Here is a 26,675-nt window from a genome sequence, read left to right as displayed (position 1 = left end):
GACCTCTGGAACTTCTCATGGCAGAGAGATAAATGTCACCTGCTTGATAATATCCATAAAAGCCTTTGTTAAGAGGAAAGGACATTTTTCCTCCCTCCAGGCCATTGGTAGTGCTAACTGCTAAAGGGCTGAGAATGGGCAAGTACTCATCTACCTGCTACAGATCTGTATTTTGCTTCTCTAGTATAAAGAACTCTAGGTTCAGTGGGGCTATTTGTCATATGTAGGACATACAGCAGTAATTGGGATGAGTAGGGTTTCCATCCCCCACAACCTCAGAAGTTCTTTTGTACTTTTAACACCCATATAAGAGAGGCACATTCTACAGCTGCAGGTTTTCCCAGTATGGGCATACTAAATGTGGAAAGTGTCTGATTCTGTTCCTGTTACATAGGAATACAAGAGCAGCCATGCTGGATCAGACTAACTGTTCATCTAGTCCAGCATCCTGTTTTCTAAAGTGTTCAATCAGATGCCATGGAAAGTCCACAAGCGGGATGCCTTTTCTTTATTACCACCTCCACAGCACTTCTATTCAGAGGATGACTACCTCTTAATATGAAGGTTCCATTTTGTTTTAATTTCCACTTATAATGGCCCTTCCAGAGAAGAAGATGGGTAATCCTTCTTTTTAAGCACGAAGTATGTTATCATACATTAGAAAAGTGACTAGCAAAGTCAGTAACTTTCAACCCAACTCTTGTAAAAATAAATGAAAATCAGCTCAGTATTTGCTTCTTTCTACATGAAACCATGCTGATTTGTCCTCAGATTCAAACATTTAACACAGAATCAAGGACAGCCCAACTGAAAGACATCCTAGGCTTCTTTTCCCAGACATTTTTATTCAGACTATTTTTTTTATGAGAATACCACTGTTTTCCCCCAGCACTCCAACCATAGTGAAGTGTTCTGGCAAAGCTCCTCCATTAACAGAGCAATTATGACTTTAACACAAGCAATGGTTGCTATATAAGAAGATGCCAGAGAGCTTTTATTTTACTTTCTCCTGTTAAGCTTTTACTGACTTCTAGGGTTACCACAGGCTTGGCAAAAAGGCTTAACATGTGGAAATGGATAGCTGAAGATTTAATGGCATGGAGGTAAATTACATTACTTGGTAAATAACATCTCACAAAACCTCTATTACAGGACATCTTTTCCCCTCCAGGTAGTTGGTTACTACTCCATGCCTTTCCCATTACCAATGGGCTGTTCTCTGCAATTGCTGAGGTGCAAGAGGTGAAACAGGGTGACACATAGGTATGTACACTTTAGATTTAGGCAGGAGAAGAACAGGCCTGTTGATGAATTAGTCTGGTCAGACTGGAATCTGACAAGTCGAGGCAGGCACTGCCACCAAGAGGGTCACCAGACAGTCCCTCCCAACAATCTGGATGCGGCAGCGGGAAATGTCCTTTCTAATTTCCCGCGTAAATCTATCATAAGAACAATGAGCGTGGTCAAGCAGTCAAGCTTAAACCTGCGTTTGAGGAAGGAGACAGAGGGTGTGGGAGGGTTCCCGGAATCTCGTCAGGAATTGGTTTCGTTTCTCTACGAGGCAGAGCCCAGTTATGTAGAAGCGCGCATAGATGAGAGTGGAAGCACTTGAAAAACGGTTTCCCTAGCTGTCAGAAGTGCTTAGGGACTGGTGCTGCAAAGTTTCGTCAAGTTCCAGCCGAATTATGGCTCTCCTGTAGGGTTTTCAAGGCACCAGACGTTCACAGGTGGGTTTTTGCCTTTGCCAGCTTCTGCATAGGAGCATTGATTGGACTTTCTTGGTGGTTTTCATCAGGGCCAACCGACTTCTGGGATCTGAACAGTTAGAACTGAATAATTTTCTTTTGACAAGAATGTCTGTTTCTATGGACAAGAAGACAGCCCGGAGAGGAAAAGGAGCGAGAAAAGCTACTGCTGCCCAGTCAGCATCGGCGGATGATGCTGCCAAGCCGGCCCCCAAGGGGCGAGGAGCAAGAATGCAGGAATCTTCTTTGGAGTGTCCTGGCAAAGTCAAGACATCGCTCTTGAATGAAGGGAATGGATACGATCAAAGGGAAGGAAAAAATGTTCACAAAGGGGGGAAAAAGTCCCTGAAGAGCCACACCCCCAAAGCCGAGAAATGTGACCTGGCAGAAAAAAGTAACAATCCCACCGAGGATAAAGGCGGTTTGCAGAAAAAGCAAGAGCGCCACCTCAAGGGGAAGGCGTCTGAACCAGAGAAGGCAGAAGTTGCCTGGGGAGCTGTTCCCCGGGAGAAAAACCATGTCCTCAATAAGAAGGAACTTGCTGGAGAGGAGAAAGAAGCTCCCCCGCCTCGAGGGAAAAAATCGTCCCGGAAGGAGCGCCCCGCTGCAGCAGCAGAGGAGCCGGACCAAAGAGGAGCGGAAGCTGTTCCCAGAGTGCCGCTCCCTGCGCGGAGGAGCTGTCTGAAACAAGTATTGCAAACGATCACATTGCGCAAGGGAGAAATTAGGGATGCCGCCCAGCGGGTTAATGAGGTTAGAGACCAGTTAGCAGAGACCATCACAAAGAGGATGTACTTGGAGCGGCGTGTTGAAAAAGTGGGCACCGGCAGCTACTACGAGCACGTCAAGGTAAACGGGAGGCTTCATCACTGATTTCCTTTGAGTGTCTAAGGCTGTCCAGCCTCCTGAGCTGCTTCAAAGCGGAATTTGAGATGGGGCACCCTATATTTTTTTCAAGGTGAAAGAGCGGTCGCTGTGGTCTTTAGTGGCGGGTGGGGCTAACTTCTTTGCCTGGATCCTGTCCTAATCCTTAGCTCTAGTTGGGGGGAAATGACAGACAGATGTTTGTGTTCCTCTCAGGACTAATAACACCCTGGGCGCGGCAAGGTGTGTATGTGGCAAAAACATACACACACACATTCATATACTTTAAAAGCGTGCCAGGAGATAGAGAAGGGATTTCTCTCTGCTAAATGGAGCCCAATGGAGCCTTCTAGCTCTACAAAATACCATCAGTAGTTTGTTTCATCCCAGATATTGAGGAGGTTAAGGACTTTTTTCGACTCCTTCTGTAATGCTCCTATGCAGTAGTGTTCATTTAATTAATTAAACATTCCCAGTGTATCTCTCTCCAAAGTGGTTTAGAGCCAAAATACAGTAATACGGTTTCAGTAAACAAGAATCGCGCTCATTAGTACAAATTAAGATAACAATTAAAAAGGAGGACAAACTGGATATTTTCTTGGTAGGATGGTGATGTTGCATGCATTTGTACCTTTCTTGGATAGGGACAAATGGGTGTTATGACCATGTCATGGAACTCCCCTGGCTAAAGTACAGGATTCACCAATGTGGTTTCAACAGGTGCCATAGCACCTGGCAGTATTTCCCCTATTACCTACCCAGCTTTTCTGAACATGTGTGGTGCAGGCCCATAGCAAGAAATTTTTTTTGGGGGGGGGAGTGCTGGTGGTGGCGGCAATTGCACTAACTTGCATTATACAAATTAAGGTGGATAGCTGAGTTGGTCCGAAGCAGCAGAGCAAATTTTGTGTCAGTCTGAAGCAGCAGAACAAATTTGGCAGCTTTAAGACAAATTAAATTTTATTCATATTTATTGGTCTTATTGAACTCAAACTTTATTCTGTTTTAAAGACTAAAATGGCTGGTTTAAAAATGCTGGGAGGGCCTGATCAGGCCATTCCACAATGGAATGAGGTGTTCCTGTCCCCCTCACCATGCCTTTTAGACTGCCAAAACAACTGTAGGGAGTTTTTGGCACTTTAAAAGGTGAATGCGGGTGGGAGGAGTGCTTCATCAAATTGTGCTACAGATCCTTGTATCTTTAAATTGTACATTTTAGGCTTTAAGATGGTGGCTCCCCACAAGGAAGTGTTGTGTCTACTTTGGCCATAAGGTATGGTTTACACATGCCAGAGAATGAGGTGGTAGAAAGGGGTATGCCACTTCTGACTTCAGGTGGCAAATTCTGGTTTTGAATGCAAGAAGAGAAGGATTGGGATAGAACATCTGCTGGTTGTCTTGCAAGGAATTTTAATGTAGGGGAGCATAGGGAATCTGATTGTCAACCTGCAGCTTGAAGGTTCTTCTATTGCTTTCGTACCCTGATGCTCCATTCTTCTACATTTTCTGGCCAGGCCTACATGTTTAAAATCCTCGGATCTGATTTTCTGGGTAATCTCAGTGGTACTTCTCCAGCTTTAGAAAGTAGAACTGTTGTCCATAAACCTGCATCTTTATAAAATTTACCCTGGAATAATTTACTGCAGCTTAATTGGGAAGGGTTTAGTATGGTTCTGTAAAACATGTCAGATATAATATGGGATAGTTCTGTGTAAAATAGTTTGTAAATTAGTGGAGTAAGTGTTTGTATAATGCATCTGGTCTTTTCACGGGGCAGGTATTTTGTGTGGTACTTAATAAGTCCTTTTGTTAGTGCTAACGAAAACAAATTTGTGTATTGGCCACATGGGGAACAATACAGTTTATTATTTTCATTAACTGTTTTCTGGATGATGAACCTAGCATTATTGCCTTGAAACATCCTTGCAACCCATGCTGCCAATCCCATCTTTGGTATGCTGACTAATTCGTAGAAGACTGCACATTTGAGAAGAGTTTTCATCTGCACTTAATAGTAAATCAAAGGAAAATGTGGAACAACATTACATGCACAGTTGCTGCCAAACGTGCAGTCACACATTTTGTTTTGTTTTATAATACCTGACCTTCCCAATGACTGGATGTTACATTGTTTAGGTCATTAAATAGCCAACAGGACCCAACTGTCCATGTAGTTGAATTGCCAGGTCCAATTCAAGATATATCTGGGGACTTTGGGGGTGGTGCCAGAAGACTTTGGGGGTGGAGTCAGGAACAAGATTGTGACAAGAATAATTGAACTTCTAAGGGAGTTCTGGGCATCACATTTAATGGGACCGCACACCTTTTAAATGCCTTTCCTCCTTTGGAAACAATGAAGGATAATGGCACCTTCTTTTGGGGCTCATAGAATTGGACCCCCTGGTCCAATCTGTTTGAAATGGAGGGTGTTTTGAGGAGAGGTACTGGATGCTATGCTGAAAAATTGGTACCTCTGCCTCAAAACACAGCCCTCCCAGAGGTCCAGATATCCGCAGATCAATTCTCCATTATGCCCTATGGGAATTGGTCTCCATAGGGAATAATGAAGTGCCCAGCAGACATTTCCCTTCCCTCCTCCCTTTCAGTTGACCCTGAAGTGGGGGGGAGGGCCTCCAAACCAGGGGATCTTCTGCCCCCAACTGAGGATGGGCAACCCTACCATGTAGTTGCTATTCGAAATCAGTGGCAGACCAGGACTCCATCCATCTTGATTGGTTTTGAAGGCATTAAATATATTGTGACTGAGATGAAAGGGACTAAAGTATTCACTGATAAATGGGGCCTAATATATTGGGAATGGGAAGGAAACAGGAATGATTAGGTAATATAATAGTTTAAAGTAACCACTCTGAGGACGATAGTCAAAATGTAGGAAATAATCTTGGTTCACTCAGTATCTGGAAAACGGTAAAGCGGTGTCATAAATCAAGTAGAAAAGTCCAAGCTAGATGGAGAGAAATTCTACTGCTCCTGTGGGGAGATATAGTTTGTGTATGATAGAGAAGTATCTTTCCATCTAAGCAAAGTTTGGAGGTGCTTCTGGATATTTTCTTCCTTGGAAAATAGAGTGATAGCAGAGGGCAGAGAGACTTGTTATCCGAAGCATTTGTGGCACAGATTCTATCCTCCCCCCACCCCCCCAAAAAAGAAGGATGTCCCACACTAAACTATACTTTTGTAATCTCTAATGGCTGCCTGTGAAAACAACCTAGAAGCTATAGCTGATTCAAAATATGGTGGTTTCTGAGCCCTAATAGATGTTGGGCAGGCAAAAATGTATTTAGTTAATTTTTATACTACCAATTGCCAGGTTGCCTCTGAGTTGGATTCATTGCTTCTCTTTAAAGCCTTGCTTTTACTTGGAGGCACACGCAGCTTTGAGATTGCCTCTTTTATAGGAGGCAAGCTCTGCAGGCTGGACTGTGCTCCAAGAACCTTTTTGGGAACTAAGAACATGTACTGCAAGAAACAGGATTGCAGTGAAGGCTCTGGAATGTCCTCACTGATCTGATACAAAGTTATTCTTGGTACTCTTTATATGTACTTCACTTATAAACACTTGGAAAACAAGGAGGACTAGCAGACATCACAGCCTACATCGGATTCCCAGAGGGCAACTTTTGCAATTCCTGTAAGGCTAACCTCCAGTTACAGCTTCTTAGTGCTTTTTCTCCTACCCACTACCAACTTTTAGATATTTTTCATATCACAGAGTTGGAATGGGCCATGCAGGCCATCTAGTCCAACCCCTCCTCAATGCAGAATCAGCCTAGAGCATCCCAGACAAGTGTTGGTCCAGCTGCTGCTTAAAAACTGCCAGTGAGGGGGGAGCTCACCACCTCCTTCAGTAGTTGATTCCACTGTTGAGCAACTCTCACTGTAAAAAAGGTTTTCCTAATATCCAGCTGGTACTTTCCCACCCTTAATTTTAACCCATTATTGTGAGTCCTCTCCTCTGCTGCCAATAAGAACAGCTCCTTGCTCTTCCCTAAGTGGCAGCCCTTCAAATACTTCTCTGCTCAGCTGGATGAGTGTTTTCTTCTTATAGCTGATGACTTGGAATCCAAAGGTTGTTACCAATATCACACTAGGGCTTGTTCTGGGTAGAGTGCCCTTTTGCGCCTAGTGGTTCTCTCCATTTTTGCACAAGCTGCTGCATACCTGCGAGCTGGCAGCCACTCTCCTGCAGCGTAAACAAAAAGTCAGTGGCGGCACAGTGAGAGTGAGAAAGACAAAACAACTGTGCCCACAAAACAAACCTTATAATTGGCTTAGAAAATGTTTCTATTAAATAAGCATAACAGCATTCTCCGGTGGTCTGGACAGTGGGTCGGTCTGACTACTGGGTATAGGCTCCTCCTCCTCTTCACAGGGTCGGGTCTTCCAAACGATCCGGAGGGGAAGTGGCCTATACCTCCCAGCTCCCGCCAGTTTTTCTTCCTGGCCTGCATGAGCAGGACGGTTTCTTCCTTAGCGCTCCTGAAGAAGCGCAGAAGATCCGGCAGAAAGAAAATTTTGTTTAAATTCTGAAGGCTGGGAGCGTAGGGGTTGGCCCCAACAAACCCGGCAGAAGGGCACAGAATGTTCAGGGCTACTAAGGAGTAGACCCTGCGGCGGCGGAGAGCGTCTGAAGGCGAGCTCTCACAACGAGGCCCTTTGAAGCTCTGTTTCCCCGCAGACGCGAGTGGAACGGAGCGGAGAAAACAGGCGGCGATTCAAGCGGCAGCGCGGTAAGTCGTCCCGCGGCGGGAAGGGCCTGCGCGGGCGATCTAAAACCTGGGAAGGGGTTCCTTTCTACTGTAAGCTGACCGCATGCCTGGACCCTGAACTGCCTAGCATTACATGTTTGGCAGAGAGGGAGACCTTGGATAAGCTGCAACTTTAAAAGGTTTTTTTACCTATAAGGAGCTGTTAGACCAGCCAGAGGGCGAAGTTTAAAAATTGCTGCCCTCCATTTTGAGCTTTTCCCACCCTTTTTTGCTAGTGCCTTTCCTCTCACTTCCCTTATAGGGATCTGGAGTACATCAAAATGGCAGCTAGTTCCCAAAGCAACTCCCCAAGTGAATTCGACTTGCCTCTGCTATCAGGAGCCCTGACCCCTCAACAAGAGGCTCAGAATCTCGACCTGACAGGGGAGAATGCCAAGACAAACTTGCTGCAATGGCTTAAAAGAGAAATGTTAAAAGAGTTGGGGCAGGACCTCAATCAGAGGCTAGACTCCCCTTCCTTGACAAAGCAAAAAAGACAAGAGGGAAGGAAAAGGTGTAGACACCCCAGCCCTAGTGACGCCCTGGGACGATCTAAGGTCAAGGCTCACCTAGGTTTGGATTCCCCTCTCCTGAGTTCGGCTGAAGAGTCGGAGGACTCTGATCTACAATCTGATAAGGAGGAAGGCGAGCTTTCAGATGAGGAGGAGGAAAAACCTGACACTGTGCAGTCTAGGCTTTCCTCCCTTGAATATTACTCTAAGTTGCTTCCTAAGGTTTTGAGGACCCTTAATTTTGTGGCCACACCTAAGGAAAATGAGGAGTTGGATCCTGACCTTCCCACAGGCTCAGGGGAAATGATGCCAAAGCTGAGCAGTGCTCAGACGGGGGTTCCCTTACCGGCGGCCTTTTTTGCTCTGGTTAAAGCGGAATGGGAACGGCCGGCTAAACCTAAGGCCAACCAACAGGTCATCCCCAAACTCTATTCCCTGATTCCACAGGCCACTAAGAGGCTAAAATTGCCAACGGTGGATGACCCTGTGACTAGCCTGATCTCCAATTCGGTCCTACCCATGGATGCAGATGGTTTACCCAGGGATCCATGTGATAGGATTGAGCAGGCTTTACGCAAGGAATTTGAAGCGACAGCATGGGCTATCAAAGCAGCCACAACTTCCTCATTGTTCGCCAGAACAATGTGCACGTGGTCCAATAATTTAGCAGCAGCAGATAGTGGAGCTCCCAAGGAGTTCAAGGATGAACTCAAAAAGATTGCCCTATCTGCAGCCTTTGTGGCAGATAGTTCATTGGACACCATGCAACTAGCGGCCAGAGCCATGGCATGTGGCGTTGCGGCTAGACGCAACATTTGGCTGCGTAATTGGGAGGTCGATACTACAGCCCAGGCCAGGGTTGCAGCAGTACCATTTAAAGGATCCTTGTTGTTCGGGGAGGGCCTAGATAGGTTTCTCATTGAAAACAAGGATAAGAAGAAAGTCCTACCCTCCAAGGGTAAAGACACAAAACAGAGGAAGCCTTTTTCTTCCTTTCGAGACTCCAAAAAGCCATCCAGATCAGGTCCCTTTCGTTCCTTCAGAGGAAAGTGGCAACAGAAAGGACGTGATTCCAAACCCTATTACTCTGGGAAGTCAGACCAGAGTTCCAAACCCTCTTCCAAAAAAGGGGGATCCCAATGACTATGCTCCTTACCAGATGGCAGGAAAAATAGGGGGTCGCCTTTCCTTGTTCGCAGGCACCTGGAACCAGTCGATTCAGGACAAATGGGTTTTAGAGGTAGTGGAACAGGGCTATGCCATAGAATTCCACTCCCCCCCTCCCAACCACTTTCGTTGGGTTCCGCAAAAAAGAGATTTGATTGCTCACAAAGCGATGCTGATGGCCATTCAACACCTGGTGGATATAGGGGCAGTGGAGCTCGTCCCAATACCCCAACAGGGTTTGGGAGTTTATTCAATAATATTTTTAGTTCCAAAAAAGAACGGGGAGTTCAGAACCATCCTGGATCTGAAATGGCTCAACAAGTTCGTTGTGACAAAGCATTTCAAAATGGAGACCCTTCGGTCAGTGCTGTTAGCCATTCAGCCTCAGGATTTTCTGGCTTCCTTGGATCTATCAGAGGCCTACTTACATGTTCCCATTCGGGAATCACACAGAAAGTTTCTACGTTTCTCCTACGGGGGGAAACATTTCCAGTATCGGGCCTTACCTGAAGTCTTCGCCCTGGGTGTTTACAAAAGTTCTGGTGACCCTGGTGGCGGAGCTGAGACTACAGGGCGTGGCCCTGTTCCCTTACCTGGACGACAATTTGGTGAAGGCAGGGTCATACCACCAATGCCAGGAGGGCATTCATCGGACTGTGACCATGTTGCGTGGTCACGGCTTCGTAGTGAATCTGGAGAAGAGCAATCTTCTTCCCTCTCAGAGGCTAGTGCACCTGGGAGTGGAGATAGATACAACCAGGGACAGAGTCTTCTTAACCCTGGAGAGACGGGAGAAGTTCTGTCTCCTGTTACAAGGGATCCTACAACGACGCAGGGTGTCGGTTATGATGTTAGCGCAGTTGTTAGGGATGATGGTCTCCTTTCAGGATTTACTCTCCTGGGCCAGGTTCCACACTCGCCCCCTGCAGTTCTTCCTCCGCCCGTTCCAGGAGGTTATAGGGAACAAAATCCCCAAACTGGTGACATTTCCACCAGAAGTAAAAACCCAGTTGCAGTGGTGGCTGGACCCGAATCGTTTCCTTCCAGGTCATCCCCTACGCGAGCCCCAGAGGGTTTGCATGACCACAGATGCCAGTCTATGGGGTTGGGGGGCTCACTCACAAGATCAAATGATCCAGGGTCAATGGGAGCCCCACGAGACGAAACGGAGTATCAACTTCCTGGAGCTCAGAGCAATTCGACTAGGATTGCAGGGTTTGCAGGCGGTCCTGAGGGGTCGCCATGTCCTGGTGAAAACGGACAACTCGACAGCCAAAGCGTACGTAAATCGACAGGGAGGAACCAAGGTGAAATCTCTCCATGCCGAGGCGAAGGTTCTCTTCGAGTGGGCGGAAACCAACCTCCTATCAATCAAAGCGGTGCATGTTCCAGGAAAGGACAATCTATTAGCGGACTGGCTCAGCAGACGCTGGCTGGACCAGATGGAATGGATGTTGCACAGAGACACCTTCAGTCTAATAGTGGACAGGTACGGTACAGTGACGGTGGACTTGTTTGCCACGGCGGAAAATTGTCAGGTGGACAGGTTCTTTGCCAAAAACAGAGACATAAGAGCAGAAGGCACCGATGCTCTCAGCGCCGAGTGGCCAGCGGGACTTCTGTATGCCTTCCCGCCCCTTCCTCTTTTACCCAGGGTGGTTCAGAGGGTGGTGGAGCTAAGAGCGGAGATGGTGCTAGTGGCTCCTTTCTGGCCGAGACGGTCGTGATTCCAGGAGCTTCTGAGGTTGTCAATTCAGCCTCCTTGGCGGCTGCCGAGGAGGGACGACCTTCTGACTCAGGGCAACATGTCTCATCCTCAACCAGACCTGTTACAGTTGACAGTTTGGAGGTTGAAAAAGAAGAAGAAGATATTGGATTTATATCCCGCCCTCCACTCCGAAGAGTCTCAGAGCGGCTCACAATCTCCTTTACCTTCCTCCCCCACAACAGACACCCTGTGAGGTGGGTGGGGCTGGAGAGGGCTCTCACAGCAGCTGCCCTTTCAAGGACAACCTCTGCCAGGGCTATGGCTGACCCAAGGCCATTTCAGCAGGTGCAAGTGGAGGAGTGGGGAATCAAACCCGGTTCTCCCAGATAAGAGTCCGCATACTTAACCACTACACCAAACTGGCTCTCCAGTTGAGCGGTTGCAGCTCGAGGAGCTAGGTTATAATAAGAGGGTGGTGGACACTATGTTGGCATCACGTAAATGTTCCACTAATAGGGTGTATAATACCACCTGGAAGGTCTTCTCCTCATGGTCGAACCAGCGGGGGTGGGACCCGATGTCAGTTAAGGTTAAAGGTATTCTTTGTTTTCTACAGGAAGGGGCAGATAAGGGGCTTTCCACTAGCACACTGCGGCGGCAGGTGGCTGCCATATCGTCCATACAAGGGGTGCGGGGGCGTAAGGCCTTGTCAGTGCATCCACATATTAAAAGGTTCTTGAGGGGTGCTGCTCTTCTTAAACCTCCACAGGTGCACAGGTTTCCCTCGTGGAAATTGAATGTAGTCCTACATGCCTTGTGCGGGCGTCCCTTCGAACCTTTGGCTTCCTGTGGGATCAAGGAATTAACTCTTAAAACGCTTTTTCTAGTAGGCATCACCACGGCACGGAGAGTGTCTGAGTTGAGGGCCCTATCGGTTGACAAGGAACTTTGCGTTTTTCATAATGAGAAGGTGGTGCTGAGGCCAGACCCATCTTTTATTCCTAAAGTTAATTCTGTCTTTCATAGGTCCCAAGAGTTGGTTCTTCCGAATTTTTGTCCCAATCCTCAGTCTTCTAAGGAAAGGGAGTTGCACTGCCTAGACGTTAAGAGGGCACTTAGTTTTTATATTGAATGTACAAAAGATTGGAGAAAGTCTGATTCCCTGTTTGTTTCGTTCAGCAAGAAGTCACAGGGACGACAGGTTTCCACTTCTTCTCTTAGCAGGTGGCTACGGGAATGTATTGTTCTGGCCTACAAGGCCCAAGGTCAGACCCCTCCAGATGGGATCACGGCTCATTCTCTGAGGGGTGCTGCGACATCAGCTGTGTATTGGTCCTTCCCATCATTAGAAGCTGTGTGTAAGGCAGCAACTTGGAAATCAGTACATACCTTTACCAGGCACTATAAGGTGGATAAATGGGCTTCAGCGGAGGCGGCCTTTGGGAGGCGTGTGTTGCAGCATGCACTTTAAACAGGGAAGCCGGTCCTGCCCGGGGATGTTCAGCTTTGTTACGTCCCAGTAGTCGGACCGACCCACTGTCCAGACCACCGGAGAACGGAAGATTTGTGTCACTTACCGTGAAGCTTCCTTCTCAGTGGACTGTCATGCCTGCCCCTGACCCAGCACCTGCTAGCTCAGAGCAGGCGCCTTTAACAGCCCTGGACGTAAGTCCTGAGGAGGCAAGCCGGCAGCAGGAGCCACCTGGAACTGATCAGGCCACGCCGGGCCCCAGCTCATCCCCTCCTGAATCTCCACCACCTGTTAGCCGGCTCCGTGAAAGGAGACGGCAGGAGATTAGAAACAGAAGGAGTGAAGCACGCATGCGGGGGAGAAGAGATCTAAGCCTGGCATACTAATGGGTTAACAAGCCAGCACAGTATATCTGCAATCCTGGCCCTTTGGCAAACTGTGCTGGCAACGAACGATCCTCCTGGGACGTGACCACGCTCTGCACCCTCTTGACTCCTGTGAGAACCCGCATATTTCTGACCCGGCTTGAACCTTGGACCTCAGAACTCTGGACTGTGACTTTGCTCTGTGGACTTGCTTTGGTAATTTGACTTCATTCGGCTTTGCTCTCTCTGGTTACCCGACCCTCGGCATTCCTGTGTTTACGCTCTCCGTCTCATCCCGTGGCTCAGACTGATTTATGGTTTTGACTAATTGGACTGTTTAAGATAACGCCTGTGCTGCTCCCTGAAAACCTCAGCCGGCTGCAAGAGTTCTGGCTGACTGCCGGGACGCCAGCAGCCGTCTCCTACCCGAGGCTCGAGTTGTGACATGGACTGGCAGTGGGTCGGTCCGGCCCGCCCATTAGAGGTTGAGCGGCTTCCTGGGTTTTGGAGATGGATCCTGGAGCCTCTTCTGTTCCTCTCTTAAAAAATGTTGCCTTTTTCTTTATTGGCAATGTTCTGTTTCGATATCCCATTTTGTGTGGTGTATTGAAGCGTAATAAACTATTCTCCTCGTTTATCTGTCTCTGTATGTGAATGGGGAGGTTTGTGGAAATTTTTTATTCCTAAGGGGATGCGGCTTGGATACACCTGGCAGGAGCTGGGAGGTATAGGCCACTCTCCCTCCGGATCGTTTGGAAGACCCGACCCTGTGAAGAGGAGGAGGAGCCTATACCCAGTAGTCGGACCGACCCACTGCCAGTCCACCGAGAAGGAAGCTTCACGGTAAGTGACACAAATCTCCCGTTTTAAAACATTCCTATAGTTTCATAGTATGTCCACAAAGTCCAGTATCTCTTAAAGCAACAAAAGATAAATTTTTCCTGTATGACTCCTCATGAGAAACACTTCTCTTTTTCCAAAGTCCCGAGGGCTCCAAACTTCAAGACGCCGGGAGGAGTCAATGTGCAGGATTCGGCTCCAAAGGATAAATTTCCTTCATGTGGTTGCCAGCTAGAAGATCCACGTTCCGCTATACAAAGCTTTTTCGCAAGTGGAATAACAATATTTACAATTTGCTTTCAAAACATCACTTCTTTGCGCCCACTTCTTCAACAGACATGTTGAGAATGTTTTGAGAAGTGGGCGCATAGAAGTGATGTTTTGAAAGCAAATTGTAAATACTGTTATTCCGCTTGCGAAAGAGCTTTGTATAGGGGAACGTGGATCTTCTAGCTGGCAACCACGTGAAGGAAATTTACCCTTTGGAGCCAAATCCTGCACATTGACTCCTCTCGGCATTTTGAACTTTGGAGGCCTCGGGACTTTGGAAAAGGAGAAGTGTTTCTCATGAGGAATCATACAGGAAGAATGTATCTTTTGTTGCTTTAAGAGATACTGGACTTTGTGAACATACTATGAAACTATAGGAATGTTTTAAAATGCTGTTATGCTTATTTAATAGAAACATTTTCTAAGCCAATTATAAGATTTGTTTTGTGGGCACAGTTGTTTTGTCTTTCTCACTCCCCTGCAGCGAGCAGAAACTGCTTGTAAGAGGTTCATGCTTGCCAGGGGAAAGCGGCGTGCCAACTTGCAGCTTCGCAGCAGCTTGTGAAAAAACAGAGAAAAGCACTGAGAGCTAAAGGGCTCCCTACCCAGAACAAGCCTAGTGTGAAATTGGACATAATGTGCATCTATTAACATAAGAGAGCCCCATAGCGCAGAGTGGTAAAGCTGCAGTACTGCAGTCGGAGCCCTTTGCTCACAACCTGAGTTTGATCCCAGCGGAAGCTGGTTCAGATAGCCGGCTCGAGGTTGACTCAGCCTTCCATCCTTCCAAGGTCGGTAAAATGAGTACCCAGCTTGCTGGGGGGAAAGTGTAGATGACTGGGGAAGGCAATGGCAAACCACCCCGTAAAAAGTTTGTCGTGAAAACATTGTGAAAACGATGTCACCCCAGAGTCGTAAACGACTGGTGCTTGCACAGGGGACTACCTTTACGTTTTATTATTAATATGGAGGGATCTCTAACTATCAGACAGACCATCATTAGCTCCCACTGGTAAGACATTAGTTCAGGGGTGTCGAACTCATTTGTTATGAGGGCCGGATCTGACATAAATGTGTTGGGACGTGGTGGGCCGTGTTGGACTGGGCCATGTGTGTACTTATTTAGGATTACGTAGCAGATATATAAACTTTTTAAAGGACATAGAGAAACATGGCTAAAGATTTTTTTTTTTAATCTTAAAACATTAGTACTCATTGGTCTGAAAGGTGCTTTCTTTCTCCCATGGGATCCAGGAAACTGGGCAAAGGAAGCTCTGGCTCTTTCCCTTCCTCCCCAGGGTACCAGGAGAGAAAGGAGCCTCAACCAATGGAGAAAATCGAGGTTTTGCACTGTAGTTCCTGTGCAATTGAGCAAGCCTTGCAAAGCAAGTTGAGGTGCAGATGGAAGCAAGAGAGAGGGAGATGGAAGCAGACAAGAGCCAGTTGCTCAGGGGTCTGATTCAGCCCCCAGGCTGCATGTTTTACACCCCTGCATTAGTTGATCATTCTGGGTTCTGAGCAACCAAACAAACATTTAAACACATGAAGCTGCCTTATACTGAATCAGCCCCTTGGCCCCTCAAAGTTGGCAAGACTGGCAGTGGTTCTCCAGGGTCTTAGGGAGATGCCTTTCACCTACCACTGTGACCTGATCCTTTTACCTGGAAATGCCAGGAACTGAACCTGCTACCTTTTGCATGCCAAACAGATGCACTATCACTGAGCCACAGGATGGTTTGTCAGCAATCTGTTTCTTTATTATTTTGTGCCATAATTTTTAGATCCTTTTGTTAGCTAATGTTGAAGAGTGAGAAAATAATACATTTCTTTGACTTTCAGATAACTAAACCAAATGAATTTGATATTATGCTTAAAGTGCCAGAAGTAAGAGTTGAACTGGAGCCCTATAATGATGGTGATTTCAGGGGTGTTTATCATTTTGTAAAATTGAAAAGGAATTCTGGATTAAAACGACTAAATGACTTTCTGGATGATCAGCAACGTCTTTCAGCTTCCAATATCATTTCAGCACTGAGGAACATTATTATAAATGAAGTAAAGACTATAAATAGTAAGTATTCATTTCTTCAGCATTAAAAGTGGATTGAAAAAAACAAGGTACTGGTGGTCACAGTTAATTCTCCAGTCTAATTTTAATCAATAGAAACTAAGCATGCAGTTAAAATCACAAAAGTTCTAGTGCCCAGTAAAGTCCCATAGAACAGAAACTGCAAGGCAAGAGTAGTCAGATTTTAAGACTTACTGTTCCAAATAGCATGTGAGCATCTGTTTTAGGCTGCATTCAGACACTGAAATAAACTTGGTCATAAACAATGGTTGGTTTAGTGTGATTCCTTCATACAGGCTGCAACACAAACCTCTGTTCATGAAAATTGAACTAGCATTTTAAACCTTGGTTTGTTCCTGGCTTGTTAAATGTTGCTTGTAATAATATCCAAATGCAGAAATTACCATTTGTTTAGTAGCCCTGCCTCTCTTGGCTTCCTGTACACAGAAAGAAACACAGATAGCAACAGAAAATCTTGCTGCACAAGTTAGTGCAACCATTAGTGTTTTCCTCCCACCTTCATTGATGCTGATCAATAGCAAGGAGACGGCATGTATAGGGCTGCAGTCAGACGGGCAGTTTGGCCCAATATAGTTGCTGTTCACTTAAAAATTACATGGACTTGTTCATATACCCACATCTGGCAGCTGTTCCCCAGTTGTACTCACCCCAATGTATGATGACCTGGATCTGGAGTAAATAGCCACCAGAGAAAATCAGGTGCTTACAGATCCCTGTGTATTCATCCCTCGGTGTGCGCTGAACTGGTTCAGAAGTTTGAATCTTTAATTCCTTTTTTGCTGTTCTGCTTTTAAAAAAAATGGTATTGAAAATGCACATGGGAGCACGTGCGCACCCAATAAATGTTTTTAAGTATCAGTGAGGTTTTTTTAAAAAAGACCATACTGCATGCTCTGTGGTTGATGTGCAGCACTAATCTGAAGGATCAACCATAGAAGTACATGGTGAGGCTGGATCAGAGTGGGAGTCTGATCAAAAATCTATGTCACAAAATGTGATGAAGTAATTAGCAGCATGCCCAAACTATGCCAACCTTCCAGTCTGACCACATCCTCATCATCTTTGCCAACTTGAAAGTGAACATGGGACTTAGTATTTACTATCTTCTAGTACTTTGTCCTTCCACAACAGAAAGTCTGCACTGACGCTAAGGTGGGCATAACAGCCAGTTTGGACACAAATCTCTCTCCTTGTGTTTTCTGAATATTTAGCCTTTTTTTAAAAAAGACTTCTTTGGCAAGCTACAGCTCACTTGTTGGTTTAGAACACTAAGTGGTCATGATTTTTTAAAAAAGTAGTACCTAACATTGTTCTACAACGCAAGTCCACCTGTTTCGGTAAGCTGAAAGTGAATTTTGATAATTATGAGATTGTATCTTTTCCCTTCAACATTAAATAAAAATTGGTATCACATTATCAAAGATTTCAGGTTTTCATGGCTGGTAACATCATTAGGGTTTGTAGAATCTTTCGGGCTCAAGTGCCGTGTTCTACTAGAGAAAGTTTTCCTTCCAGACATTTCGTTCTCAGCTGCGAAGAACATCCTCAGTGGCGTTGCAGCCGGAGCAGGCGCTCTGACCTTCTTGGCTGCTGTGCATTGAGTGGGGCCAGGGCTGCTGGAGAGCTGCTATTGGTTGATGTAATATTTATATTTTTACAACCAGGGTATCTATGAGACTTGTGAAGGAGGGATATCCCATCCACTCCATGATACCTTTTTCTTTCCCAAACCTTTCTTTTATCCCACAGTGTCAACCATATGCTCATAAGATGTCACCAAACATTCTTTGTTTTGTGAGTGCATGGGGTACAAATAAAACCTCTTTGAATTTTTTTTTGGGATTTTTTGTTTCTCCCTTTTTGTCCTTGACTCAATTATATAAACTTTCTGACGTGCTCTGTAGGGCCAGGTTTAGAATCATATAGATAAAAGTTGCAAATTAAGCATACAACTGTGTTCAAAAGAACTACATTTTCTTCTGTTAGAGCATAAATTCTTTACTCAGAGGATTTAAGATACAGTCTCAAATAATGTATAGCTCTAGTCAAGCCTATTGACTCTTGCTATAAACTTTTTGTTCTGTAAGCTGTAGTAAGAATAGTTTTCGGAGAATACTCCATTAGCAGCTCCTCCAAGGAGGAGGTCACTCCACTTCTAATGCGTGTACACTGCTTTTACCCCACCTGTAGCCAAGGGAAGGGTGACAGCCAGATCCTGGGTAATGCTCAGGAATGCATTAAACCTACCGTAATTCTGCACAGATATTACTTGCTACAGCAGCAACTCCATTTAAGATTTTTCATTTCAGTGGTCCATAAAATATGCCTTGAAAGCCACATCATAAAAAAATCAGTCTTGTATTAATAAAATGAAATGGCTGCTGCAGGCTGAGACCATAAGAGCTGAAACATATACTGCTACAGCATGTAGAATTTGCTTTCTAGGGGGGGGGGGGGGCGGTTTCTCTTTACTATCCTGTATGCAAGAATGAAACTAAGTTCCTGCCTTGTATATGTGAATTGTCCTATGGACACTTCAAAGTTTTGCCAGCTCTAAAATTGTTCTGTGAACAGCCTTAAAATACAGCCTTAATACCTGTTTCACTTCTACAGTGCTTCCAATGGCCTTCATTTAAAATCTGTAGCCAAAATATAGCAGCAGCAGTTTTCTGCTTCAATGGAAAAGCAACAATGACAAAACTGTTAAAATATGTATTTTCAGCCCAACAATACCAATTGAATATGTCCAACAAGCACACTCCTTGTATCAAAAGTATAAACATTTACTTGTAAGTTAACCTCTGGTTCAGCTGTTTGTATTGGTTTCTTCTGTTTTGCTCAAATTTTGGTAAAGTAGTAGCCTGAAATGGAAATATTTAAAACTTTTTAAATGGCTGTTAATAGAAATGAAAGTAACTGTGGAAAGAAAAAAACCCGGAAGCCCAGCGGTTACTCTTCAAATTGGAGAGCCACTTTCACATATATCTGTAGACATCATTCTTGCTCTGGAAATGTGTACAACCTTGGGCAATATTCGAAAGGGTGGACCAGACATTACAAAATGGCTCGGACAAAAAGGACAGAAGGAACTGGACCAGATGAAACTATGCCTTGTGCCCAAGAATGCTAAAGATGGAGCATGCTTCAGAGGTATTGCAAATGAAAATAACTTTAAAAAAAATGTTTGGCTTAGAACACAAACATCCCTTATACAGTTCTCCAGCTTAAGGGGCTTAAAATTTGATCACAAGTTTGTCAGGCAGTTAAATTCCTCCCTGCTTGCAATGTAAATCTTCTGGAAATTTTGAAACCATGGGGAGTGCTTTTCTGTTTTTCTCCTGAAAAAAATGGAAGTTTTGGAAAAACTGAAATATAGAATGCTTATTTTCCTATGAAACCTAAATTTATTTTACTGCTTTAACAATATTATAAAAGGCATATTTAGAATTTAGTAAACTTTTCTATGCTATCAGTATACATATGGAATGTAACAGTATAAATTACTTGAAATGCAGTTCTAAGAGTTACACCCTTTTAAGTCCATAAAAGGTAGAAAGTTGAAGGCCAGGACCTCATATACCATTCTTAGAATTCCTACTAGTTCTACACAAAGGACCAGCTAAGGCACAGAGCAGGGGGTCTCAGCATGTGAATAAGAAAGTGGTACTGGGAGAAAGGGTTTAGTTTTGTTGGACACTAGGGAACCTTCTGGGACAAGCTAAACCTTGTACAGTAGAGGCAGGTTTCACTTGAACAAAAGGGGAGTCATGTTACTGGTATTTAGTATCAAAAAGGGGGTGGAGAAGTTCAAACTAATCCTGTGGGGAAGTTGACAAGAGCTGGGGAGCTTCTGGTTCAGGAAAACTCAGTGCAAAGGATTGTTCTGGGTGAAATAGGTAGGAGCACAATGGAAATTGTAAGTGAGAACAGGATGAGGAGGTGTATATCAGAGGGCAGAGAGTCAAATAAGGTAGAAAATACTAGGGGAATGAACTCAACAGAAGAACTGGCTTTTATACCTTCTTTTCTTTATGCTAAGAAATCTCTAAGTGGCTTGCAATTGCCTTCTCCCTCTCCCTACAACAATCATCTTGCGAGCTAGGTGGGCCTCAGAGAACTACGACTGGCCCAAGGTCACCCAGCAGGCTTTGTGTTCGGGAGTGGGGAGTCAAATAGGGTTGCCAAGTCCTTACCTCTCACTAGCGGGTGGGAGGAAGCCTTTCAAATAGGAGGCAGAGCTCAGCCCCCGAATAGCTACGTTGCCAGCGGAGTCACATCACGGATGCCATGCGGGGATGCTCTGGGTTGAAGGCAAAACTCTACCCCCATGTGACGTCCCCGGTGTGATGTCACTTCTGCATGATGTCATTGCATCAGGGATGTTGCTGTTTGGGGGTGGGGTGTCTCCTGCCTGCCAGCTGGCCGGCAATGGGGAGAAGCCCCCAAAGTGGACCTGGGTGCTAGCAATCCTAGAGTCAAACTTGGTTCTCCAGATCAGAGTCTGCTGCTCTTTGCCACTACACCCTGCTGGCTCTCAGAAGTGATATTGGTGGAGATATTGGGCTTTAAGGATAACTTAAAAGTGGGGGTATACTATCACCCACTTGATCAAACCCTGGCCTTGTGATGGAGTAGGAAATAAGGGAAGTGACTAAAGCAGATGTGAAACTGGGTGACTTCAACTCCCCTCACAATGACTGGGTAAACATTTGTTCAAGTCATGCTGACTACGGCTCAAGACATGGCACAAGATGTCAATATTGCTGCACCAGCTGGGAACAGTGACCACAATACTATTTAGTTCAACATTCATGTCAATGAAAAGCTACCTCTAAAGCCCACAACATTTAATTTAAAAAAGGAACTTGAAAAAAATGAGGGGACTAGTTAGAAGAAAGCTGAAAGTAAAACACAGGAAGCTCATCCCCCTAGAAGATGTTTGGAAGGTATTTAAGAACACACTAATTGAAGCCCAGATTCCCCAGGTTAGAAGAGGCTCAGCCTAAAAGGCTGCTGCATGGGTAATGAACCCAGTCAAGGAAGCCATAAAAGGCAAAAAAACCTTATTTTAAAAAATACAAGGCCTTTCTGTCCCAATGAAGTGAACAGAAGGGAGTGTAAGGTCTGGCAAAAGGTAACAATTGGGCATGGAGAAACAGAATTTAAGAAGCAGATGACTAAAAGCATCAAGACAAATGATAAACATTTATTTAAATGTACCCAGAGCAGAAAACCAGCCAAAGAAGCAGCTGGGGATTTCAACAATCCTTGGTGGAGGAAGACAGGAAGATGGTAGAGGAGTTGTGGTCATTGTACAAATTGTTGGGTTTGTATCTAGGATACAGCCAATTTTTATCAGAAAGACAGTCTAAAGAACTGAAACAAATGGTGATAAGAGATTAAGTTCTAGATCTATTGGGGGAATTAAAAATCCGTGAGTCTCCAGGTCCTGATGAAATACACCTAAGGATTCTCTCAGTTATGAGACTACTACTGATCTACTAACTCCTATATGTAACTTGTCACTAAAATAAGCAACTGTACCAGAAGACTGGAGAGCAGTGTTACACCAATTTTTATAAAGGGATCCAGAGGGAAACCAAGAAATTACAGTTATCTTAAAATCCATCCCAAGCAAATTAGTAGAAACTGTGCTCAAAGGCAGAAATATTATGCACATAGAGGAACAAAGTCTACTGACAGAAAAATCAGTATGGCTTCTGCAAAGGAAAGTCCTACCTGAGGCTGCCAAGCCCCCTGTCTGGGCAGGGGTTCTCCCGCCAGGGAGATGCCAAACCTGCTGGCCCACACTCGAGAGTCATGGAAAGGACAGGTCCTCTTGTGGATCAAAAACTGGCTAATTAATAGGAAGCAGAGAGTGAGTATAAATGGGCGGTCTTTGCAGCCCATTTCAGGGTGGTGAGAACCAGAGAGGATTGTGAGGAGAAATCCCCCTACCAGTTTTTGATGGGGCACAAGGTCAAGAGCTTGGGGGTGCTACTGGAGCCTGTCAATGGAGGCCCAGATAGCAGCCACTGCCAAATCTGCCTTTTTTCATCTTAGGCAGGCGAGGCAGTTGGCTCCCTTCCTGGAGCGTGATGATCTGGCAACAGTGATCCATGCAATGGTCACCTCGAGGTTGGACTACTGTAATGCCCTCTACATGGGGCTGCCCTTGTGCCGAACCCAGAAACTACAGCTGGTGCAGAACGTGGCAGCCAGGCTGCTATTAGGGCTCTCTAAGTGACAGCACATACAGTCGAGGCTGTGGGAGCTGTGCTGGCTGCCAATTATGTACCAGATCTGTTACAAGGTGCCTTTAAAGCCCTATAAGACAGAGGACCTGTCTACCCTAGGGACTGTCTCTCCCCATATGTACCCCAGAGGGTGCTGAGATCAGGTTCACAAAATCTACTGATAATCCCTGGGCTGAAGGAGGCCAAGCTGAAAACAAGGGAAAAGGTCCTTCTCAATCATGGCTCCCCACTGGTGGAATCAATTACCAGAGGAGGTGCGGGCCCTGTGGAGTCTTGCCCAGTTCCGCAGGGCCTGCAAGACTCCCCTCTTTCAGCTGGCCTTTTCTTAATGCAGATTCAGCTGTACCATCGCTATGAAAAAAAATCTGTATATGAGTAAGATAGGAAATTTTGAAAATGTAGCACCGAATATGATCGTATGAAATTGTTGGTTTTAGTTAGATGGTTTTAAGGAAATTTTAAGGAAATTGTATAATGTTGTAGATTGTTTTATTATGTAATCTTTGTTTTTTGTATTATGTTGTGAGCCGCCCCGAGCCTGCTTCGGCGGGGAGGGCGGGGTATAAATTAAATATTATTATTATTATTATAGGCAGCTAAGGCACAGAGAATGGCAGTTTATCATGATGAGAAAAAGGAAAAATGGTTGAGAATAAAAAAAAAAGCCTCAAAACTGAGCTGAGGAAAAACACAGAGAATAGCAGTGGAGATCCTCTCCCTGTTGGTGGCAAAAAGAGAACTGAGGGAGTAGTGCCCCTCCTCTCAGTCACATGACCTTTTGGTAGGAAAGTGCTTGATGGAGGAGGGGCACTCCTAGTCTATTAGAAAACTTGAAAATCTTTTCCACGGCAGGCCTGACCTCAGGCAGTCCCCATGTGAGACTGCACAGAAGTCACGAAGATGAATCCCCAGGTTGGTTTTCCAATGGTAACCATTGACTACAGTGGTCCCCATAGGGCATAATGGAGCTGAAAAAATGTGGTAATTCTGAATGTGAATACCATACCAGTATTGGGATTTGAGAATATTGGGAAATACCAATATTTTTCAGGCTTAATATACCCAAACCTGAAAAATCTTTTTTTTTTTTGCACATCCGTAGTGAAAACCAAAGTTAACTGTGAAGAACTCTAGTAGGATCTCCACAAATTAGATAAGTTGGTAACAATGGGGCAAGTGAAGATCAACGTAGTAAGTCTAAGATGATGTGATGCACACTGGAACAAAATATCCACCATTAAGGCAGTGTGCCAGAGCAGTAAAAACATCAAACTCTGTGCTAGGGATTATTAGAAAAAGGACTGCAAATAAAATGGCCAGCATTATTATGCCCCTATAAAGATTGATGGTGCAACTTAATTTGGAATAGTTTGCAGTTCTTTTCACTGTATTTCAAAACGGACACTGCAGAGCTAGAGAAAGTACAGAAAAGGGCAACCAGGATGGTCGGGGGTTGGAGCATCTTACTTATAATGAAAGGCTGAAGAGCAGGGATCTCCAAGATTTTTGAACCTGTGGCTACATTTGGAATTTTGACATAGCGTGATGGGGGCACAGCAAAACAATGGCTGCCACAGAAGGCAGTGCCAGCCATTAAATGATTGCCACCACTTAACTTCAGTTACATGATGTTGAGCCTTGTGCTTCTTAAACACATTTGGGGAGGCAACAGAAAAGTTCATAGTGCCCATGGTGTTTACACTGGTTACACCTGCTGAAGAGTCTGGAATAGAGGTGTGCACAAAAAACATACACCGTAGCATATTAATTGCTGCCAAAAATAGTAACTTCTAAACAAATCCTTAAATTCTAAACATTTGCAGTGTGCATAATAATGATCATATAATGGTAGAGATGGACCCACATCATTTTTTTAATATGCATGTGTGCACCTGGGAATCATGGTGACCTGTGATGACTGACCCCTACTGGGGGCATGAATCTTATCATATATGTTCTAGGGAGTTACCCACATAAGCCACCAATGTCAGATATTTAACCTGTGGTTAAAAATAACTGCAAGAATGAGTTCTGCAATAAAATGTTGTGCCTTTTTTTACTTTTCAAACTTAAGACACATGGAGACTCTCTTTTTCGCTTGCTGAGAAAACACTAATCCACTATCATGGAAACACAAAGACATGCTGTCAAGCAAATGGAAAAAAATGCTGCAGGTTTGTATAAACAGATTCCTTACCTGCAACCAAAGATCTTTGAGTGATCACACATATGGGTGAAGTTCAGGATGGTGACTCTACAGTCCATTCTTATTATTAACCTCAAGCTTGGCTTATGTCCATAGAAAGTCCCAGATTCTGCAGCAAAGCCAATGTCACGTGTACATCACAGATCAATTTCTGAGGGGAAGGTGCCACCAGGAGCCAGTTGCCAATGTAGGGAAATAATTACACACTTTGAAGATGTAGAGCCACTGCTACCACCATGCATTTGGTGAAAACCCATGCGGTCATATACTGAAGGGGAGGACATGACCGTATGAGGACCCACAGTGAAGTGAAGAAACTGGTGATATTGGAGACGGATGGTCTTATGAAAGTAAGCATCCTTGAAATTTATAGATGTGAGCCAAGCTCGAGGTGGAATAAGTGGAAGAATGGACTATAAAGTCAACATTTTGAACTGTGCCCATATGTGGGACTGACAGAGACTGTGATAAGATCTCAAATGTTCTTTTTCCTTTCCAGGTTTTCTGTAGCCATTGTAAAGAATACAGTACTTGTATCGGTCAGCCTATTCTGCCACTAGTTATACTTGTGGGACTCTGCTGCAGCACAGGCCCTGCTGGTTGGTTCCCTAAGGACATACCATCGGGGTGGGGAGAAGGCATCCTTCTATGAAGCCCAGAGCCTCACAGTGAGTGTGCTGGAGTCCTCAGCAACATTCACCATTCAGGGAACAGCATCCCTGACACTGAGTTGCAGTCACTGGCCACTAATGTGGGCATGGCACCCCCCCTCCCCAATATGCAAAGTGCCAGAATACAGGGAGGAAAGACCTGGCAACACCCTAAGCCCAATAAATACATGTTTGAATCCCATACTAATGCTGAGCTTCTTTCTGCGGGGGGGGGGGGGGGGGCTGCAGACATCAGGCAACAACACTGATAAGCATCTCCAGGAAGGATTCTCCACCTACCTAATAGCTCGCCAGAGAAAGGGAAGGATGGGTTTGAGCCCAAGGCAGGGACAAAGCCCATCTTTTTCATGGCAACAGGCTGATTGTCAGCAAAACATGGCAGAGGTCATATGCAGATTTGTCTCATGATGTAGACTAGTACCTGAAACATTTGACTGCAGCCATGATGCCACCACTGGCTATATGGAGCCGGACAAGGAATAGAGCAAATATATGGCTCAGTGGAAAGAAAGGTACTGGGATATCATGGCGAGGGTCCCTGATGTGATCCCCACATGAGGAGAGGCTCAGGGAAGTCCAGCCGCACACAGCTACAGTTTTGCCACTGCAAACCACATCATAGGGAATGGGATGGCCCTGCTGATTGGCCTTCCCAGATATACATAATTTTAACTGGGAACCAGAATAGTCCCAGGAAACAATTTATCTGCTACTTCCCCGTAGGAGATATTAGTGTCATTTAGCCTTAGGGATAAAAAAGCAAGACACAAATGAGCTAGTTTAATTTGCATTAATCAAGGAAAACTTGCAGGGATCTTTTCAGAAGTTTGTGTTTTGTTTTAGATGTTTTTTAAGAACAGGCCCAAGCTAATCCAAGGCCAAGTTTGGATTGTGTGCACTTTTAGAACCTAGAATAAAACCATCCTCTAAAAACACAACTTCTGTAAAGGCCCTAGATGGCAGTAGAGGGTGGGAGCAGGTGTTGCTTTTAAGCACATCTCTTCTGACCAGCAGCTCCAGGTCTTCTGCATCTCCTGCTTCCTACACATGTGTAAATTAAACATTCCATTGAAACTAACTGTTTCTTATAAGCATTATGTGATACAATATTATGCAGTTCACAATGTTTCCATTATTTCTCAACAGGAAAAACTGCCTTAAGCTTCTGAAGTATCTTCTGGAGCAACTTAAAACAAAACATCAAAACAGAAATCAATTTAACAAATTCTGTTCTTATTATGCCAAAACCGCCTTTTTCCATGCATGTACCAGGTGGACCAGTGATGAAGAATGGCTCCCTACAAATTTGAATGAGTGCTTTGGAAGACTTTTGGATTATTTTCTTGAATGTCTCAGAAAGGCTGAACTTAAACATTTTTTTATTCCTGAATGCAACTTATTTTACACTGATTTGAAGTGTAGCATACTTGAAAAAGTAATTGAAAGTGAACGAACCAATGGATTTCCAATATTCCAACAAACATGAACAATCTAATTTCACAAAAGAATATAAACCTAATTGGAAGCTGTTTTTTCTAAAGCTGTATAAACAAAAGTAACAAACAGAATGCATATTTATGGCAGGGTATAGGACTACAGCAGCAGCAAACAGGTTTTTGATTCCTCTTGTTGTCTCCTACTTTCATTGTACAGGTCACCAGTGTTTGTGTTGAGAACAAAGGGCAAGATAGAATGGTCTGTTTCCTCCCTCTCGGAACCACTGATACGTGTACACACACTT

The 26,675-nt window shown here is 44.8% G+C and overlaps 1 protein-coding gene across 1 annotated transcript; it reads left to right on the top strand.

The window, feature by feature from the left end:
* The first annotated feature begins 1,865 nt into the window (after window positions 1–1,865).
* On the top strand, window positions 1,866–26,474 carry CGAS (cyclic GMP-AMP synthase). The gene is made up of 5 exons (XM_060233002.1): window positions 1,866–2,594; window positions 15,551–15,782; window positions 18,705–18,950; window positions 24,132–24,231; window positions 26,081–26,474. Exons 1-5 carry the CDS (start codon window positions 1,866–1,868, stop codon window positions 26,418–26,420), a joined length of 1,647 nt encoding a protein of 548 aa, XP_060088985.1. The 3' UTR covers window positions 26,421–26,474.
* Window positions 26,475–26,675: the final 201 nt, after the last annotated feature.

This window comes from Heteronotia binoei, chromosome 1 (assembly GCF_032191835.1).
Source record: "Heteronotia binoei isolate CCM8104 ecotype False Entrance Well chromosome 1, APGP_CSIRO_Hbin_v1, whole genome shotgun sequence".
NCBI lineage: Eukaryota > Metazoa > Chordata > Lepidosauria > Squamata > Gekkonidae > Heteronotia > Heteronotia binoei.
This window is presented reverse-complemented; position numbering and strand designations above follow the sequence as displayed.